The sequence below is a fragment of the Hypomesus transpacificus genome, chromosome 9, assembly GCF_021917145.1.
Source record: "Hypomesus transpacificus isolate Combined female chromosome 9, fHypTra1, whole genome shotgun sequence".
Taxonomy (NCBI): domain Eukaryota; kingdom Metazoa; phylum Chordata; class Actinopteri; order Osmeriformes; family Osmeridae; genus Hypomesus; species Hypomesus transpacificus.
The window spans coordinates 184,771-202,607 of record NC_061068.1 but is presented as its reverse complement, the minus strand read 5'-3'; the positions used below and the strand labels follow the sequence as shown (position 1 = coordinate 202,607).

The following is a 17,837-nucleotide window of genomic DNA, read 5'->3' as shown; positions in this document are numbered from 1 at the left end:
TCCACCTTCGGGCCAAGTGCTCTATTTGATCAGCATCACTAATTTAAAATATGTCAGTGCCTTAGATTTCAGGCACAGGAGTGCGATGGCGATGTATTTTACTACAAAATCAAATAGAGTCTAATCACATTTGGGCTTTTCATAGATGTAACGATGAATTGAAATGATCTGGCAGGCCTCAAAGCAGATAAAAGATCAAATAATTTTGTTTTATCATCAATTAGAGTGAATCACACCGGGAGTTCGTCGCAAGAGGATCCATTAATGCTCAAATGTGGTTACCATCAATGGGAATAATATGTCTAATTATAGTAATGGCCACGCTGCTGCTGGGGATTGAATTAAGACTTTTGTGGCTGGTAACCCTCCAGCGTTCAAGACAACTGTGTTTATGACTTGCATTATGCAGTATGTGTAGCTAAACTTAGATCTTCTTTATGAACAGTTTAATGGAAACCCAATGTTCTCACTTCCACGATTCTTTTATTGGCTGGATTCCATAGAACATCAGTCATAGAACAAAGTTCTAGAACTCCATTTGCAAGAGTTCTGTTCTTATATTCCAAGTGGGATATTATCTACTGTAGATAATTAAGGATCTCATCTTCAATGGCCATCCTGTAATGGTTCCCATCCTGTGGTTGTGTCCATCCTGTGGTTGTGCCCATCCTGTGGTTGTGCCCATCTTGTGGTTGTGCTCATCCTGTGGTTGTGCCCATCCTGTGGTTGTGCCCATCCTGTGGTTGTCCCCATCCTGTGGTTGTCCCCATCCTGTGGTTGTCCCCATCCTGTAATGGTTCCCATCCTGTGGTTGTGTCCATCCTGTGGTTGTCCCCATCCTGTGGTTGTGCCCATCCTGTGGTTGTGCCCATCCTGTGGTTGTGCCCATCCTGGTTGTGCCCATCCTGGTTGTCTACCTGGAGGGTTTAGGCTGGTTTAGGTGCAGATCTATCAGCGTATGTGAAGCCCCATGTGATACCGCTTGTAAGAAGGGCTGCTCAAATAAAATTTGATTGGATCTGATTGGTTGTATTTTTATTAGATTGAGATCTTCTTCCTGGGACTGATGTCTGACATGTAATAATCCCCTCTTGGTTGAGGGAAAGCAACTGGAGAGAGGATCAATAGGCGTGTGTTTCCATGGGAACCAATGGAAGGGACCAAGACAAGCAGACTGAGATAATAAACCCAACCCCTGATAGGAGTTCATAACAAGAGAAGGAACGAACAAACAAAGGAGGGGGGGAGGGGGGGAGAGAGGGAGGGGGGGAGAGGGCAGGATCAACACTAGGGACGTGTGAGATCAGGTCAGGGGAGGAAGGAGCAGGGAGAACTGGAGAGGAACCGGAGACGAGCTAGGAAAGGATTAACATCCAGGGAGCTTCAGGGCAACACCTTGCAGGTGACGATGCCGGCCTCGCCCCCGTGACCGTTCTCGTGTAACGGTGGCCCTCGCGGGGTTGCCCTTCTGGCATATCAGGATTGGCCTTTTCCCTTCGAGGACCAATCGGTTGAGTGGAAAACCTTAAGTGGAAACCCCTTATTTGATGTAGGCATCGAGGCACTTTGGTAGAGTAGGTCAGGGCTAACTACCCCATGATTTAGCACTCCTTTCCACCGAACGGGAGAGAGATTGCAGATCCAGGAATGGGCAGCCCAGCAGAGGCTAATGGGTTGTGGGTTATTTCTATTTTGGGTGCTGCTGTAGCATGCACAAGGTGTTGTGTAGTGCCAGTACTCTAGTCCTTTCTTTCTCCATATTTTTGTAGAAAATAAATAAATGATGAGTCAAACAAGTATGCCCAGGAAGGGACCTGTAGAAATAATTCAGTCTGGTGAGTCTGGGTTCTGCACACAGTTTATTGAGAGGAAGTTGCAAACATTTAGAAGGAGCACGTTCCTATGTATCACCTTCCCCGGAGTGAGTTCTCTTCAAGTTTACAAAAGATATTTTAAGTACAAGTGTTTTGGATTGATGTTGATGAGATGGAGCCCTTTAATAACAGAGAGATTTGAAGCTGAAGAGAAAGCTAAGACTGAACAGAAGTAGGAAGATTAAGCTTCTTTCCCTCCTCCATGACTAATAAACTAGATTTCAGGCGCTAAGAGGATTACGTTTTTTGTTTCAAGTATATTATATTAACAGACAGTAATTCCCTGCTCTTTGGTGTTGGAGCTTGAGAGAAGGGACAAAAGTTCACTTTTGTAATTCCAACCCATCGTCTAACAATATCATAATTATGCTCAAAAGACTCCGGGGTCACAAGGTTGAGAAACCTGATGCATGCTGAGCTAAGACGTAGATACAAGCTGGGCTTCTCTGCCACGGAAGAGGGGGAGTCCGATCCAACATCTCACAGTGAACAGTTTTTCATCCGCGCACAGACATCATCAATCTACCCAGTATTATTCTCAAGAGCTTTTTTGGAATTCACCTTTATTTTTCAGTTCAGTCCTGCTCCACCTGCAGCCTGTCTCGCGTGTAAACCGGTCGTATACAGAGATCCAGTTTGTCTGTTCCTGGAGCCCGCGTGCAATAATGGGAATACGATTCTTTGCTCTTATCTCCTAAAGACTTGTCATAACAGTGAAGCAATCCCTTCCTAAAGAGGTGAAGGGTTAGAGGTTTGATGTTTTAGAATGGTCCAAGACACACCTGGTGGTATGTGTGCACACGGGCAGAGATCCCAAGGGGGCTGATGAGGGGACACGACCCCCCCAAGTATATCACTGTAAACATAACTTAATCTTTTCAATATTAATAACATGCAATGAAGGCACTTTTGCAGATTGTAGACATCTATTAAGTGTTTTTAATTTTAATGTAAGCTATGTGTTACAGCACAACTTTTGGTGTGTGTGTCCCAAGAACTGTTCTTGAGAAAATGTCAATGTAATTGTGCCCCCCCAAGTTTATATCAGATTTGTGTGTACTACACATTTGTGTACTACACGTGTGTGTACTACCTGGCATGGTCGACCCTTCTGTAGATGCTCCCTTGATACTCCTGCAATTTCCTTCATTTGAGATCAGTTAGTGCCTTCCAACACACCAGTACAATGGAGGCAGGAAGGAGAGAGAATAGACTGGCTTGTGTTTACAGCAGCCGTCTTTGTCTTCAAGAGCAACTTTGAATCCAAACGCAATGAAGTGAGTAAGAAATCAGATTGCTTTTCCCCCCCCAAATCACAGCTCTCAATAGGAAATAGATTTTTTGTGGTGCTTTTGTGTTTTAATAGACTTGCATTTCGGTAATTACTAATGATTTTCTAACCGTCCTTATTCTGCTTCTCATCTCAACAGCTTCGCAGGATGCAGCGTCTGTAGGCCATGCTACCCCACTTTCAACCTTCTGAAATATGTAACGTTCTGTTTTAAAGTGTAAAAAAGCTGTCAGCTGAGTGCCAATCTTCCAGCGTCTCTGTGCTGCAAGGTATTACTTCGAACATGGCAGTGGAAAATCACAATTAATGCAATTGTCTCCAAGACAAACCTCTTCCTCCTCCAAAATGCACGGTCATGGCTGCATTCTTGTAAACGATGTGAGCCAGGCGGCTTTTAGCTGCTGCTGCTAGCTAGCGATGCTTCCTCTGGTCCCTAAGCTCTCCTTGTGACTTTGGGACTGAGAGGAGAGGTGGTCTGACACGAATCGCATTAGGGATGAGAGCCAGGAGCTCAGAGGCCTGGCAGAGATCAGAACCTGGGATACAAGCCCACTGGGTGATGTGTGACCACACACACACACACACGCACACACACACACACACACACACACACATGTACCCACTGTGCATCATAACCCCGTAGCTAGTAGATACCAGCTGTGTTGTATCACCAAAAAAAACTGATAATAGTTGCTTTGCTCTCCCTCTCACACACACACACATGCAGCACACACACATTCAGCACACATGCATTCATGCAAACAGACACAGGCGCACACACACACACAAACCTCCACCCAGCCAGCTGATATCATCAGAGTCCAATAACCTTGCATGCCTTATCATCTTCTCTGCATCACCTGAGCCAAACAGGGGCTGAGAAGGCAAAGAGGAGCCTGGAGGAGGGATCTTTCTGAGGCCCCCGCAATAACATCCACCAGCAGCAGGAAGACACAGGGATTGACCTCAATCAACCCCAGCATCCAGAGGTACACGTTCACTGGTCTGGAACATGAAAAACACGGATTACCGTACATGTCGAGTTTCATTTTCAAAGTACTGCAAACTGAGAACTGCTCTGTCACCCTTCTGGAACATTGTGAAAAAAGGGTTCTTCAAAAAACATATCTCTACAGAGACATCCAGACAACCTCTAATCTTACATTCCTTTGGTTACCTGATCACAGGAGATGATTATTTTACGTTCTACTACGAAAAAATGCCATCCTGCCACATATGTGCAGTTTTGTGCTGTGTTTTGTTGCGCCGTTGTGCTGTTAGTGTCTGTGGTGTCTGTGGTGTCTGTGGTGTCTGTGGTGTCTGTGGTGTCTGTGGTGTCTGTGGTGCCTGTGGTGTCTGTGGTGTCTGTGGTGCCTGTGGTGTCTGTGGTGTCTGTGGTGTCTGTGGTGTCTGTGGTGCCTGTGGTGTCTGTGGTGTCTGTGGTGCCACGTGTTGTGCTGTTAGTGTTTGTGGTGCCACATGTTGTGCTGCGCAGCGCGGCTGGTTGACATCCGCAGCCAGAGTGACTCACCATCCCTCATGAATTCCAAAGGTTTGGACAAGCAGCCATGTCCCCTTCCATCAAGCTGGGTTGCTGTGCCCTTGGCTGAAGGAGCTGTACACCCTTACAACCCCCCTGCCCACGCTCTGTCCATTAGTTTGAATCCCCCTCCTCCCTACTCACCCCCAACACACACACCAACTCTTCCCTGCAACCTGCCTGACCTTGCGTTAGCATTGGATTCACGAGCTCCGGATGTTCTTTGTTTGTGCAAACATTCATGGCGAATAAAATCCTCTGATTCTGATTCTGATTTTCAAAGGTCCAGCTGAGTTTTGCAACTCCATCTGCATCTCCTGGTCTTTAACGTTTTAAAACAGCTCCGCCACGTGATCTTTCCCAGCAGATGTTGGTCTGAAAAAAGCAGTCATAAAGCGAAGCATCTCCTGAAGTTAAGAGTTAGGAGAGGGAAGCTTTTGGATGGAAATCCTGGTTGAATGTAACAAAGAACTTGGTATGTTTCAGTCACATGATTTTATTGTCAAAACAGGACAGGGTTCGAGTTATTTTAAGGTTTGTGCAGGCATGAGCCAGACAGTGAGACAGGGAGCGAGAAGGAGAGACTGTGTGTGTGTGCGATTACATATAGCAAACAGCACCGATAGACACGGACGATTGTGTGTTCCCGTCCGCCCTCATTTTGATCCAAGACAGGTTAAAGACCACTGTCTGAGACACGTGCACCAGATATCGACCGCTCCCCGGCCTCGCAGACGGAGGACAGCTCGCCGGCTTCCACAGATAATCCCCTCAGCCCGTAGACTCTGCTCTCAGGAGTCATTGGACAATAGTATTTTTGCGTCAATCCATATCTTTGCGGAGAACAGAGCAGGATGTTTAAACAAGCGCTGAGAGAACAGAACAGAGTACAGGACGTCACAGCTCTGGGGCTGAAGCATACGAACGCTGTTTGTGTTGATTTAAAGGTGACAAGGTTTACATGGTGATGTACCTGAGCAGTCATGAGGCGATGAGGGGCCGTGAGGACAGACTCCTTATCAGGCGTCTGCTAGGACCTCACACAGCTTTGCATGTGCAAAGGAAAGGACTGCTCACTCGAAAGTTTCGTTCATGAAGTGAAACATTCTCTTTGGAGTGGCCTCTGCAGTCTGTTGCCAAAGGCACTGCTGCTTGTATTACTATTAAAAAGCTATTCATTTAGCTTTCTAGACATAACCAGCTATGGAAATGTTGTTGTGGAAAAACAAATGATTTTCGTAAGGCGTCAACACAACAGGCAGAGTCGTCAACAATATTAACAGATCGCTGATCACGGTGTTGTTTCCAATCTTCCCCTCCCGGAAATAAACCCACAAATGACTCATCCTCATCCACTTGTAATGATGCCAGATTTTGTCGTGGATCAGACAGAAAGGACGGGTTGGTAATTGGACTCAGCATGAGATGGGTCAGACTTCCAAGTGGCTCTCTCTCTGTGTTTTTGGGCTGCAAATGGAAAAAGGTCCATCCGGTGTCAGGAGAAAAGGATATTGTCTTGGTTGGTTTTCTTTCATTTCCTCTCCTTTGCAGACGGTGTCCAGCACCCCCTCCACCTCCCCGCTCCATGCTCACCCCAGGTACCCACATAGACACACCCCCCTGCAGGCACTTCTCCCACACACCAGGGGCCTCCCTCCTGCTGTTGTTATGAGGGGGTAAGAACCAGCTTGAGGTCCCACTTTTGGAAGAAAAAATAAAGTATAAAAAAGGCCTTGTAAACTGGGACACTCTCCGTCTTCCAGCAACAAGAGTTACAGTTTCATGAGGAAGTGGATGATTGAGTGTTGTGTAAACAGCAGTACGGATGTGGTGGTGCCCCACTGACCTGACCTCGACATTGGTAAATTACAGTTCTTTGAGGCCTGTGTGAGACATGTCCCAGGGTGGTGCGATGCATTACCAGATTCCAGTTGCTAAACCTCCCCTAAATCAATGGGCTGGCAAGTGTCTGACATTAGCCACAGTCAGTGTTAGCATGCATCTCTTACTGTGAGATAAAGATCTGCATTTGTGCCAATAATTGGGCTGTTGCTATACTAAAGTCCCTGGAACTGTGTGAAATATGAGACTTGTCATTCCTTCACTCAGCACGCAACTTCTCCATAATGTGCCTCTCGCTCACACCACATGCTTCTCACCACGACAGTTCAGTTTAGCCTCCCGTACAAGCTTCAAAAGGAAGGCAATCTCTAACTGTATCGGTACAGGGTCCAAGATTGACTTTTCTCTCGGTTTCACATGTGCTCAAGTCTCAAGACTGAAGCAAAAGTCGCTAACGAGTCAAGTCTCTCCCTGGAGACCTCAGAGAGAGTCGGCAGGATAAGCAGAGGGAGGGAGGGAGAGAGTCGGCAAGGATCAGTCCTGGATGTGGGGTGTGTGATAGATATGAAGATGTTTTCATTGGCTGTGAATTATGTCAGAAAGAGGTGAGTGATTTCTGTCATGTCATCAAGGTTTATTGCTTCCCGTTGTGTGACACCTGGAGCCCACCTGCAGATTTGAGGGGAGTGGTGCTAGCCAACGCTGAGAGCCTTCTTAGAAAACTGTGAATTGTCCTCTGGAAAATACTAGACTAATGCAGGCTCTCTTCAATTAATCTAATCTCTGGCATTTCAAATATTTGTAACATTAAAATTATGTAAGGAGAAGAGTTGATTTTCTTATTATCAAATATATTTTTCTTGACATATAAGTAAATATCCAACTATGTGCATGTGGCATATTCTTGTAACCAAGGAGTCTCCTAAAGTAAAGAACAGGGACAGGCGTCGAAGCAGAACACCAACTGCTCATATACTCCTGACCTAAGCCATAATATTTTGTGAACAAGGTACACATTTCTGATCAATAACATTAAGTTATGTTATCATCTCTGATGTTGCTTTGCCATTCTGTGCATATCCAGTTCTTTGCAAATGTCCATCCTTGTTTTTTCACTGGTTATGAGAGCCTATGGTCAGACATTGGGTGGTTTCACTTTGTATTTCACAACAAAAAAAAAACGATTTCGTATAGTTGTTATTGTACTTCGAATTTGTAATAAAGGGGGTTATTCTGTCATGCAGCCGTCATTGAAGTAGAGTGGGGCACAAGGACATCTGGTGGCTGCAATGCGTAAATCTCTCGTGCGTAATTCTGGAGATACATATATAAGTGGTGTATATAGAATTCTGACCATTCACTCCGCGACCAGGGATGGTGGATACAGGCTTTCCATTCACTGTCTATTGGTTTATGATAAGACTTAATGATGTGTCGTTTTGTCTAGAGGATCAACCGAAAACAAATATGTAAGTACTTACTTAAACAACAGAAGTAACATTTCTTTTGATTTCTTTCTTTTATAACGTGTGAGTTGAAATACGTTTTGCTTGCCAATTACGCAAATACAAAATATCAATTCAGCACGGCACTGACTGTTTTGTCATTGCGAACAAATGCTGATTCAGCTGAGTTCAGCCAGACTCTTGACGTTACCACCTGTTTGATGAAGTACCAGAGAGGACTCAAAAACAACACCTCAATGCTCGGGTGAACACTGCAGTTTTGGGGTGAATTTGCACGCCGCGGAGGAATCTCCAAGAACACAGAATGGAAAGTATATTAAGTGAACCTGACTTTTTGCCCTTCAACCATTCTTGGAGGAACTCCAGTCTTGCCAACGGAACCGCCGGGCTGAACCAGACCAATCCACTGAAACGGAATGAGGAGGTGGCGAAAGTCGAGGTGACGGTGCTCGCCCTGGTTCTGTTTCTGGCGCTTACCGGGAACCTGTGCGTCCTGGTGGCAATTCACACGACCAAACACAGCCCGTCCCGAATGTACTACTTCATGAAGCATCTCAGCATCGCTGATCTGGTTGTGGCCATATTTCAAGTCCTGCCACAACTCATTTGGGACATAACCTTTCGTTTTTATGGACCCGATATCCTGTGTAGGCTGGTAAAGTACCTCCAGGTCGTTGGAATGTTTGCCTCTACCTATATGTTGGTTTTGATGTCAATTGACAGGTGCTTGGCAATATGTCAACCGCTCCGCTCTCTGCATAAGAGGAAAGACCGCATCTATGTCGTTTTTTCTTGGGTTTTAAGCCTGTTGTTCAGCATCCCGCAGATGCACATCTTCTCCCTGAGGGATCTGGGATCCGGGGTGTTTGACTGCTGGGGGGACTTTGTGCAGCCTTGGGGAGCGAAAGCGTACATAACCTGGATCAGCCTCACGATATATATCATACCAGTGGGCATTCTGAGCCTTTGCTATGGGCTAATAAGTTTTAAGATTTGGCAAAACTTTAAACTGAAAACGAAAAGGGACCATTGTATAAGCCTCACGCCAAAGACGTCAAAAGGCAACGTTCTCGCTCGAGTGAGCAGCGTAAAACTGATTTCCAAGGCAAAGATAACCACCGTGAAAATGACATTTGTGATAGTTCTGGCTTACATCGTCTGTTGGACTCCTTTCTTCTCTGTGCAAATGTGGTCTGCATGGGATCCAGCTGCGCCCCGTGAAGGTAAGTTACATTTCAAACATGAACACGCAAGATTTTCTGGTCTGTGTCTGTTGTTTGTTTTATGTTAGGCTATAACGTGTAGTAAGTCTACCGTTGATGTATAGGTCTACCAATATATTACAATGTAAAGCATCCCGATACATTTGAAAGGCTAAAATAAACCAATTACTTTTGTGGACCGGGCATGCGGCATTAAGCGGAAGAGGAAACTGTAAACGTCAAAACATGTATTACAGTTTGCCTCAATTCCTATTTAAACACATACACAGTTCTGCGTTCCCATTAACTCTTCAAATGCAATTAAGTCTCTCGTGCACATCCGACCCCGCGTTTTTACGCATTAAATAATTGGCAATCCCCTTGCTTGAGGCTTTTTGCGTTTGTCATACATGTAATCTATGGAATAGTACATGGGATTAGAGTAACCGGATACAGCACGTGTACTGAATGCTCTCTGGTGTCTGCTCCGCTCGGAAATGTACTCTCGAATCTCATCTCCGTATTACCAAGTATTTTTGACGAGCGGTCACTTTGGTCCATAACTAAAATGTTATCAATGTAAACCTAATTTAGATCTATTCACATGGGTCCTTATAAACTAATGTCAGACAGGGCAGCCTACTTCGTGTGTCTTCTCAACGTAACATAGAATTTGAGGTGAAAAACGCGCACAAGTTTAGGAGATCACGTAGCCTATGGAGTCAGGAGGCTGAGCGTTTAGAGAATTGCGCCAGTAATCCGAAGGTTGCTTGTTCGAGGTCCGGCCGTGCAAAAATTACGGTGTGTCCTTGGGCAAGGCTTCACCCTACTTGCCTCGGGGAAATGTCCCTGTACTTACTGTAAGTCGCTTGAGATAAGAGCGTCTGCTAAATGACTAACTGTAAATGCCGACTTCACTTTCGCTGAAAATGTGTTTTTAGTCTGCTGGCAAAAACTCATTTTATCCACAATCACGTCTTTAGATATGGCTGGGTTTATACTGCCTATAGGCAATTTATTTATGGTCACACTCTAAATGACTACTTGTGTACAAAATGGTTGCAATTTGATATCGTATCTATGACTTTTACGGGTGAAGGGAGATATCTGCAGTCAACTATGCTGTTGACTGCCTTTTTCTTATACTCATGCTATTTGTCTGAAGGTACACTTTGAATGTACACAACTTATCATTGAGGTTGTAAATATTGAGTCAACTTCTGCCAATTTTTTTTCAAGACATCAAAGAGTGATAGCAGTATTCTATGGGGCGCGCACATCTGTTCACTCGCCCTCCCGACGCAGCCTGAGAAATTATTTATGTTTCCCAGACCTCGGAGATTAGAAACAAACCCTAGAAAAAAGTTAGTCAACATTCGATATGAATGAAGACAGACAGTGTATGAGAAACTGAAAAGCTGGTAAACAAATAATGCTATCAGAGGCCTTTGTCAGACACCTATTGTAAGCTCTACTGCACCAAACTCTAGTTTGTTGATATTCACTGTCAGACTACGTCATTCAGTTAAATCTATTCTCACCCGTGAGCTGCATGAGACAGTCTACATTTTATTTTCGAGGAAAACAGAAGCGCAGCAGTCTCATGACTCCTACTGCATCGCAACTAAAGACCATCTTTCATCATAGGATTTGCCAAATACTGTAAAGTTAAGCGCGTCCGTGCAGTACAGGGTGTATACTCGGTTCTGACAGAGGACTGGAGGGAATTCTCTTAAATGATGCAAAAGGGTGTAATTACATTCAGTGTTTTTCCACTAAGTTGTTGTCTCTGGAGAACTAAAGAATTAGAATTGCCTAAATGTACTTTCAGCACACGGGGGAGAGAAAAGAAAAAAGGCTGTTTGCAGGCCAACTTGTTTGAAAACAAGGGGAACGTGAGGTAATCCAAGTGTTGGAACACATACTGGTCAGCCTGTGAATGCTGGGCCTGATATGTCACACCAGAGGGGCCTGTTTGTGTACAGTCGATATTCCTCCCCTCACCTGCAGCCGCGTGCAGATCAAGTGTCCATTAGTGCTCGGCTCAGCAGAGTGAACCAGACCAATCCACACGGCCAGCTATTACTGGAAACTGCCATTAACAAGGCAAGTTCCCATTACTTTACACAGCACACATCCTCTTATGGTATATTAGCCACCAGACTTGGCAGCTTGCCTGCCTACCTTTCAGTGTTCTCTGGTGTACCATACCTTTGGTAAATGTCCCCATTCTCTGTCCAAATCAATGAGACAAGTATGTACCAGCTCTCCATTGTACTGGAAAGAGTTCTTACCCAGGCCTCAGGAACACCTACCATGGGTGACACTAAACATTGATGGGTTACGTTCTAAGTGTTAGTAAGTCTTAGCTGCACATATTAATGTTAACGTGCGATAACTAACACCTATCTCATCTTTCGATAACACTAATCCTAGTCCTAACCCCTACTAATATGTTTGAACACTTATACAGTCTTGGTGTTAATAGGCATCTTATAAGCGCCTTCTTACATATGATCTAATGCTTCTTACCTGCTTCTAAAGTGTTACCATACCTTGTGTTCACTCTTCTCTCGGACATTAATGAAATGGATGTGCCATAAGGGGCCTATCCAGTAGACTGTCCATTGAAAACCTCAGTTGGTTCGAGATGTTTTTCACTGGTTGTCTGCTCTCTGGTTATGCAGCTCTATAGCTTTTCCCCTGAGACAAATCTTCAATGAAGAAACAATCATCCTCACTCTATGTATTGAATCAAACTGCCGACCCAACACAAGTTGAAGTTCCCAGTTTCCTGTCTTGCCTTGGAGAAAAGAGGTGACTCAGCAGAAAGTGGATGGGCAAACAGCAACCTACAGCAATATCTCTGATTGGACCTCCAAGTGGATGCGGAGCTTCCTCCCACGCCTCCCGTCACAGTAGAGCTGCTCTGCCTGTCACAGCTCTGCCACAGACCCACACAGAAATACTAAAAACTGAAATGACTAAATGTAAATGTAAAAACACACAGGGTTGGTTGAAACTAAAAACTAAGACAAACAAGAATCCCCAGAAGAATTAAAAATACAGAAGCATAAATGAAGTGACATACTTTCAGTTAGGGTTTAGTATATCTAGTATATTTTTTGAAATATGTTTTTGACTAGTTTACAGTCGCTAACATCTGCCAGGACATTCATTGTCTACAGTCCAGTTTAAGCTGTTTTACATCAGTAGCCTAGCATACAGCCTCCCTCTCCATACAACAATATGCCTGGCCCCCTGCCCCCTGCCTCCTGCCCCCTGCCCCCTGCCCCTTGCATCCTGCCCCTTGCCTCCTGCCTCCTGCCTCCTGCCTCCTGCCCCCTGCCCCTTGCATCCTGCCCCTTGCATCCTGCCCTTTGCCTCCTGCCTCCTGCCTCCTGCCCCCTGCCCCTTGCATCCTGCCCCTTGCATCCTGCCCCTTGCCTCCTGCCTCCTGCCTCCTGCCTCCTGCCTCCTGCCTCCTGCCTCCTGCCTCCTGCCCCCTGCCCCTTGCATCCTGCCCCTTGCCTCCTGCCTCCTGCCTCCTGCCTCCTGCCTCCTGCCTCCTGCCTCCTGCCCCCTGCCCCTTGCATCCTGCCCCTTGCCTCCTGCCTCCTGCATCCTGCCCCTTGCCTCCTGCCTCCTGCCTCCTGCCTCCTGCCTCCTGCCCCTTGCATCCTGCCCCTTGCCTCCTGCCTCCTGCCTCCTGCCTCCTGCCTCCTGCCTCCTGCCTCCTGCCTCCTGCCTCCTGCCTCCTGCCTCCTGCCTCCTGCCCCCTGCCCTATCTGTTCTTTACACTCCAAAGATGCCTCTTGGTTCCCGTACTGCTGACAGGAATGACTGTGCTTCAGGGAGCTTTGCCCAGACCCTGCTTCTCTCCTACCAAGGTCTCCGGCTCGCTGCTTATCTGCAGAATGTTGACCTAACCCACTTCCAGCCTCAGGAGAATAAACAAGGATTCTGGCTTGGTCGTTTATCACTGTGTACTGTGACGGAGATGAAAATATAATGGACAAGCCTGAGATATAGAACACACACACACAAAATACAATAAAATAACCACTGAATCTGATTGGCCAGTGGAGTAATTGTGTACTGTTTCCTAGGGGTGGGGGAAACATTTATTTGAATCGCAATTCAGTCTTCTAGCGATTCACATCAATTCACAAATGTAAAAAAAAAAAAAGTATTTTAATTGTAATGTTATTTTTAATTTTAAATCGATTTGTGACCCCCAAGAATCAATTCAATTCAAATCGAATCGTCAGGTACCAAAAGATTTCCACCCCTATTGTCTACAGTATGTCATGCATCATTACTCATCATCATGAGGGTGTTCCTAGTACGGTTTAACATCAGATCTAGTCAGCTATCAGTCTTCACTTGAAGCATTCTCTGCTTCATGGCCTTGCTATTAGATTCAGAAGATCATTAATAATTGTGTTCTGGTCGAAGGGAAGTCGGATGCTGGGTGCTGTGTCCACATTAATGAATAGCTAAAGAGGCCAATAGGACCTGACAGGCTGGCTGTTAGCCAGATACAGGCAACCAGACAGATTTACAAAGGAAGGAGAGAATTAGTATCTTTTTTATTATCCAGTTTAGTGATTTATGTGACACTCACTCCTGTGGAAAAGACCGTAAGCTAATCTTCACAAGGTTGTATTCCTCATAACTCTACTAGTGAATGACGTTCCAGCAGCACTCTCCCTGGAACACAACCCTTAGGATTCCTTCTAAGGTTGTTTGATAACCATATTATGATGCCGGAAGGAATAATTGCAAAAGGGAGTGTAGTGTTGAATAAGTAAACTACCCTAAAATATTGATATTGATTTAGTCTTTTTACACTTATTTGCCAACAGGCCTATCTATTTTTGATCAAAAGTCCTGTCAAATATAGCTAACTAAATCCATCTGGACTCTCCGGAAAAGACAGTGCCCCCTATAGAGTATCTCTGCTTGTGTCAAACAACCCGTCATGTCTCAGTGGTGTGTATTATCAACTGTCAGACAGCATGTGTTCAAATGCCTTTATCGCATTAACATAAGGTGAGAAATAAGAAATATAAAAAGGGACCACAGCTTTATTAGGCTAATTCAACGTAAGCTACTAACTACATGTGTTCAGACGATAAGGTCCGGTTTAAATGATTCAAAGTAACACATCAATGTAGCAGTTTAATTGGCTTGGCTGCTGCTCATGATTGAAGCATATTCACTGATGAGTTGAGCAAATCAAGTTAGAATTTTCTCCATTTCGACGAGGCATATCTATTTATATTGCTATGGGCTATGGTCAACTGTCGTGTTAGCGTAGGGACTGGGATAACTCCTTGGTTGCTATGTCCCTTCAAAGCCTCACTCCCTACACCTGCGACACCCTAATGGATGTTGAATGGAATGAGTTACACTGTCAGCATCGGGACACATTTGCTCTCATAAATCAAACCCATTGTGAGTAAGGATCAATTACCTCCTTATTACCGCGCGCTGAAGATTTCTGCTCTTCCGGCGGCAATTGTGCTCACAGATTTAACTCGGTCACAGTAACGGTCATATCAGAGCTGAGGGAACGATCATTAGAGACTGCACGACACGGCAGCGGAGCAGAGAAACAGAGAGATTCGCAATCTGCGAAAATGAGGTTAAATACAGGACATGAGCCAATTCCATTAATCTGAAACTCATTTGCCAAATGTCAATCGGCCCCTGGAGTTGACACAGCGTAAATGTCACCTCGCGCAATGCTGCAGGCCATACCACATGATGTGCTCTTGCTATCTTCCGCGGTAGGGTTTCTCTTTAAACTGCGTCAATGTATGGGCTACTTCGTTATCAGTGGGTATGGGTATGCAAAAACATGATAGATGTTTGTTTGTGGTTTTTATCTGTAGGTTTGTGCAGGCGTTTGTGGTGTTTATTGTCAATTCGTCACGTGCGAATTGAATTAGTTGGCTCGCTGGTAACTGATAGATGAGGAAGAGATGAGAACCGAATTTAGATAAAAAGAGTTCTTTGTTTTGTTTTTCTGATCTTTTATCTTTTTATTTAAGTATTATTTGATACTGTAATCGCAATTGAACTGACTGGCGTTTATCATTAATTCAATGGCAAGATTCAAGATACCTAGTTATAGTGATTTGAGCCGTTTTTTTATGGAAATGACAAGATTACAAAATCCCCTTTTTAGTGGGATTATTTTATCTTGAAGATTTGTTTCTCACATCTTTAAACAAATGAGCGCAGTCCACAGATAATATCAACCAAAGATTTAGCACCAAAGAACGAAACAATTTGTTACAATTGGTCCTAAATGTGTCTCTGTCTGTGTGTGTCTCTCCTTCCTCCCCTCCTCTTCCTCAGCCATGCCCTTCATCATATCCATGCTGCTGGCCAGTCTGAACAGCTGCTGTAACCCCTGGATCTACATGTGCTTTGCTGGTCACCTGTTCCAGGACCTGAGGCAGAACGTGCTGTGCTGCTCCTCACGCTACCTCAAGTCCTCGCAGTGCCACTGTGACCGTGACAACGACTCCAGCCGCAAGAGCAACTCCTCCACCTACGTCATCAAAAGCACCAGCAGCCAGAGGAGCATCACCCAGACTTCCACCACATGAGGGCCAGCCGACCACCTCCACCACCCAGACCCCAGACCCACCTCTGTCTCCATATGCGGCCACCAGACTTCCCACCTCAGAGGGGAAGACTGACTATATCACTATTTCACAGCTTTCATGTATTGTGTTGGATCTAGTTGGAAAGCAGGTTTGAAGGATTGGTTGCTGTACAGATTTTATTATGGGTTGTTTTTGTTGAGGTGGAATGTACAAAGTGTCCTCCGTTGTCTAGACGAAATCATTCATTGACTGTCTGACTTCTCAGGCAGACAGATTTATTTCGCGTTTGGGGGAGGGGGGGGGCGGGTACTGGGAGACCCAAGGACAGTCCTCTCTCTGCTAAGGAAATGATGGAGCTGTGTTCTAATTGGTCAGTAAACTACACCCCCCTCAATCCATCTACTCACTGGTTGGTGTTTTGAGGTGTCAGTCAAAGCTGGAAGCTGCAGAACCAGAGTCTGGGTATGAAAGTGAAGGTGAACTCTCCTGTAACATAGTTAGTCACATGTACTGTAGGATAGCTTGTGTGTTCATTCAGCTCTTGTTTATCCCACCATGCATTACCACTCACTCACAGTATGTTTCAACTGTTTATGAGACATTAAAGCTCTGTTTAAAAAAAACGAGAATGAGGTTTGAGTTGTTAAGGATGAATTTTCTTCTTTTTTTTTTCAGACAACGTAAATTGACGCGAACATTTTTCACAATTTTCCTTCAAGGCAAACAAATGTCTGATGTGTTTTGATCAAGAAACGTGTTGTATTTTGGTGAAGTTTTTTCTACATGCAGTAACTAAACTGTGTGATTTCTAAGTGTTCCCAACCTTCTAAGTGAATTATTCATAAAGGCAGCAAGTATGAAAATAGATTGCGCATGTTGTGAATATCCCAACTGGGAATTAGTAAAACCATTGTAACTTTATCTTGATCATTTTTTACACTGTAGGACCAGTTCAGATTTAAGGTAATACAGAAGAAATCCTGCAAACTTTATTTTTTTCTTTCAGGAAGCTGCCTCATTCAATGTTTTCCAGAAACTATTGCAGAAAAGGGTCCACTGCCTTAATATTAAATCTTCTTGACACTGTTCCTAGGTATAATTCACAAACAGCAGTATTGTATTTCAAGTCTTCTACATTAAACCTATTTTTCATCTTTTCGTGAAGGCTATTGAATGTGTTTGTGGATAACTTTAGACTAGTTCCTGTTTTGCAGTGTGTTGTTTTTTGGGGAAAGTAATACGTGTATCTCTTATTTATTTGAAATAAACGTTATGTGTTCTGTCAACAGAAGCCTTGGATCGACACCCTCACCCCAACTTCTAACAATAGGAAAACTCACATTCAAACTCCATGATTGTTGACTAAGCCGTGACAATCAGTATCTGACAAGCCAAGCTTGGGATAAGTGGTTTCAGTAGATTTGAAGTCAGATGAGCATACCGAACAACAACAATGATTGAAAGACCCAAAGTAGCAACGGCAGGATATTGTACACGGGATGCAGAATTTATCAGCTCTTAAAATGTTTTGAAATAATAAACACCTGCCCCATCAACTCAAATCCAATATTATGTATGAAGAAATATTTTCAGCTATAACGTTATCCGTGAACTATATGCAGACCAACAAATAAAATAAATTTACTGAGGAAAATAATTCGCCATTCGATACTTTACTATACTTCCTTTTGTCAACAAGACATATTTTTCTTCTATTTCCTAATTGGTAGAGAAACAAATGAAGCATTAAATTGTGTGTATGAATAAAAAACTTTGATACGCAGCACAGAAACGGTTGTTCTAATGGGAGTTTCTTCTTGTTGCCGTGTTCTTGACTCACTGCTAGAATGTGTAAATCAAACATTCCACTTGTCACTCTCCGTTAAAACAAATCCGTTGTTAAAAAACATCTCTGCTAAAACAAAATTCAGTTGGCTCTTTCCTTCCAACTTTCTAACTTAAGCCAAAAGTCTAACAAATTGATAAAAAGTTGGATTAG

General features: G+C 44.3%; 1 protein-coding gene across 2 annotated transcripts; it reads left to right on the top strand.

Annotated features, from left to right (window-relative positions):
• Positions 1 to 7,070: 7,070 nt before the first annotated feature.
• On the top strand, positions 7,071 to 17,805 carry oxtra (oxytocin receptor a). 2 transcript variants are annotated; one of them, XM_047026007.1, is made up of 2 exons: positions 7,071 to 7,152; positions 15,585 to 17,805. In XM_047026007.1, the coding sequence occupies exons 1-2, from the start codon at positions 7,140 to 7,142 to the stop codon at positions 15,836 to 15,838; spliced, it is 267 nt and encodes an 88-aa protein (XP_046881963.1). In that variant the 5' UTR covers positions 7,071 to 7,139; the 3' UTR covers positions 15,839 to 17,805. The 2 variants fall into 2 exon arrangements, with proteins under 2 accessions (XP_046881963.1, XP_046881962.1); XM_047026006.1 differs by lacking the exon at positions 7,071 to 7,152 and adding an exon at positions 7,919 to 9,236.
• Positions 17,806 to 17,837: the final 32 nt, after the last annotated feature.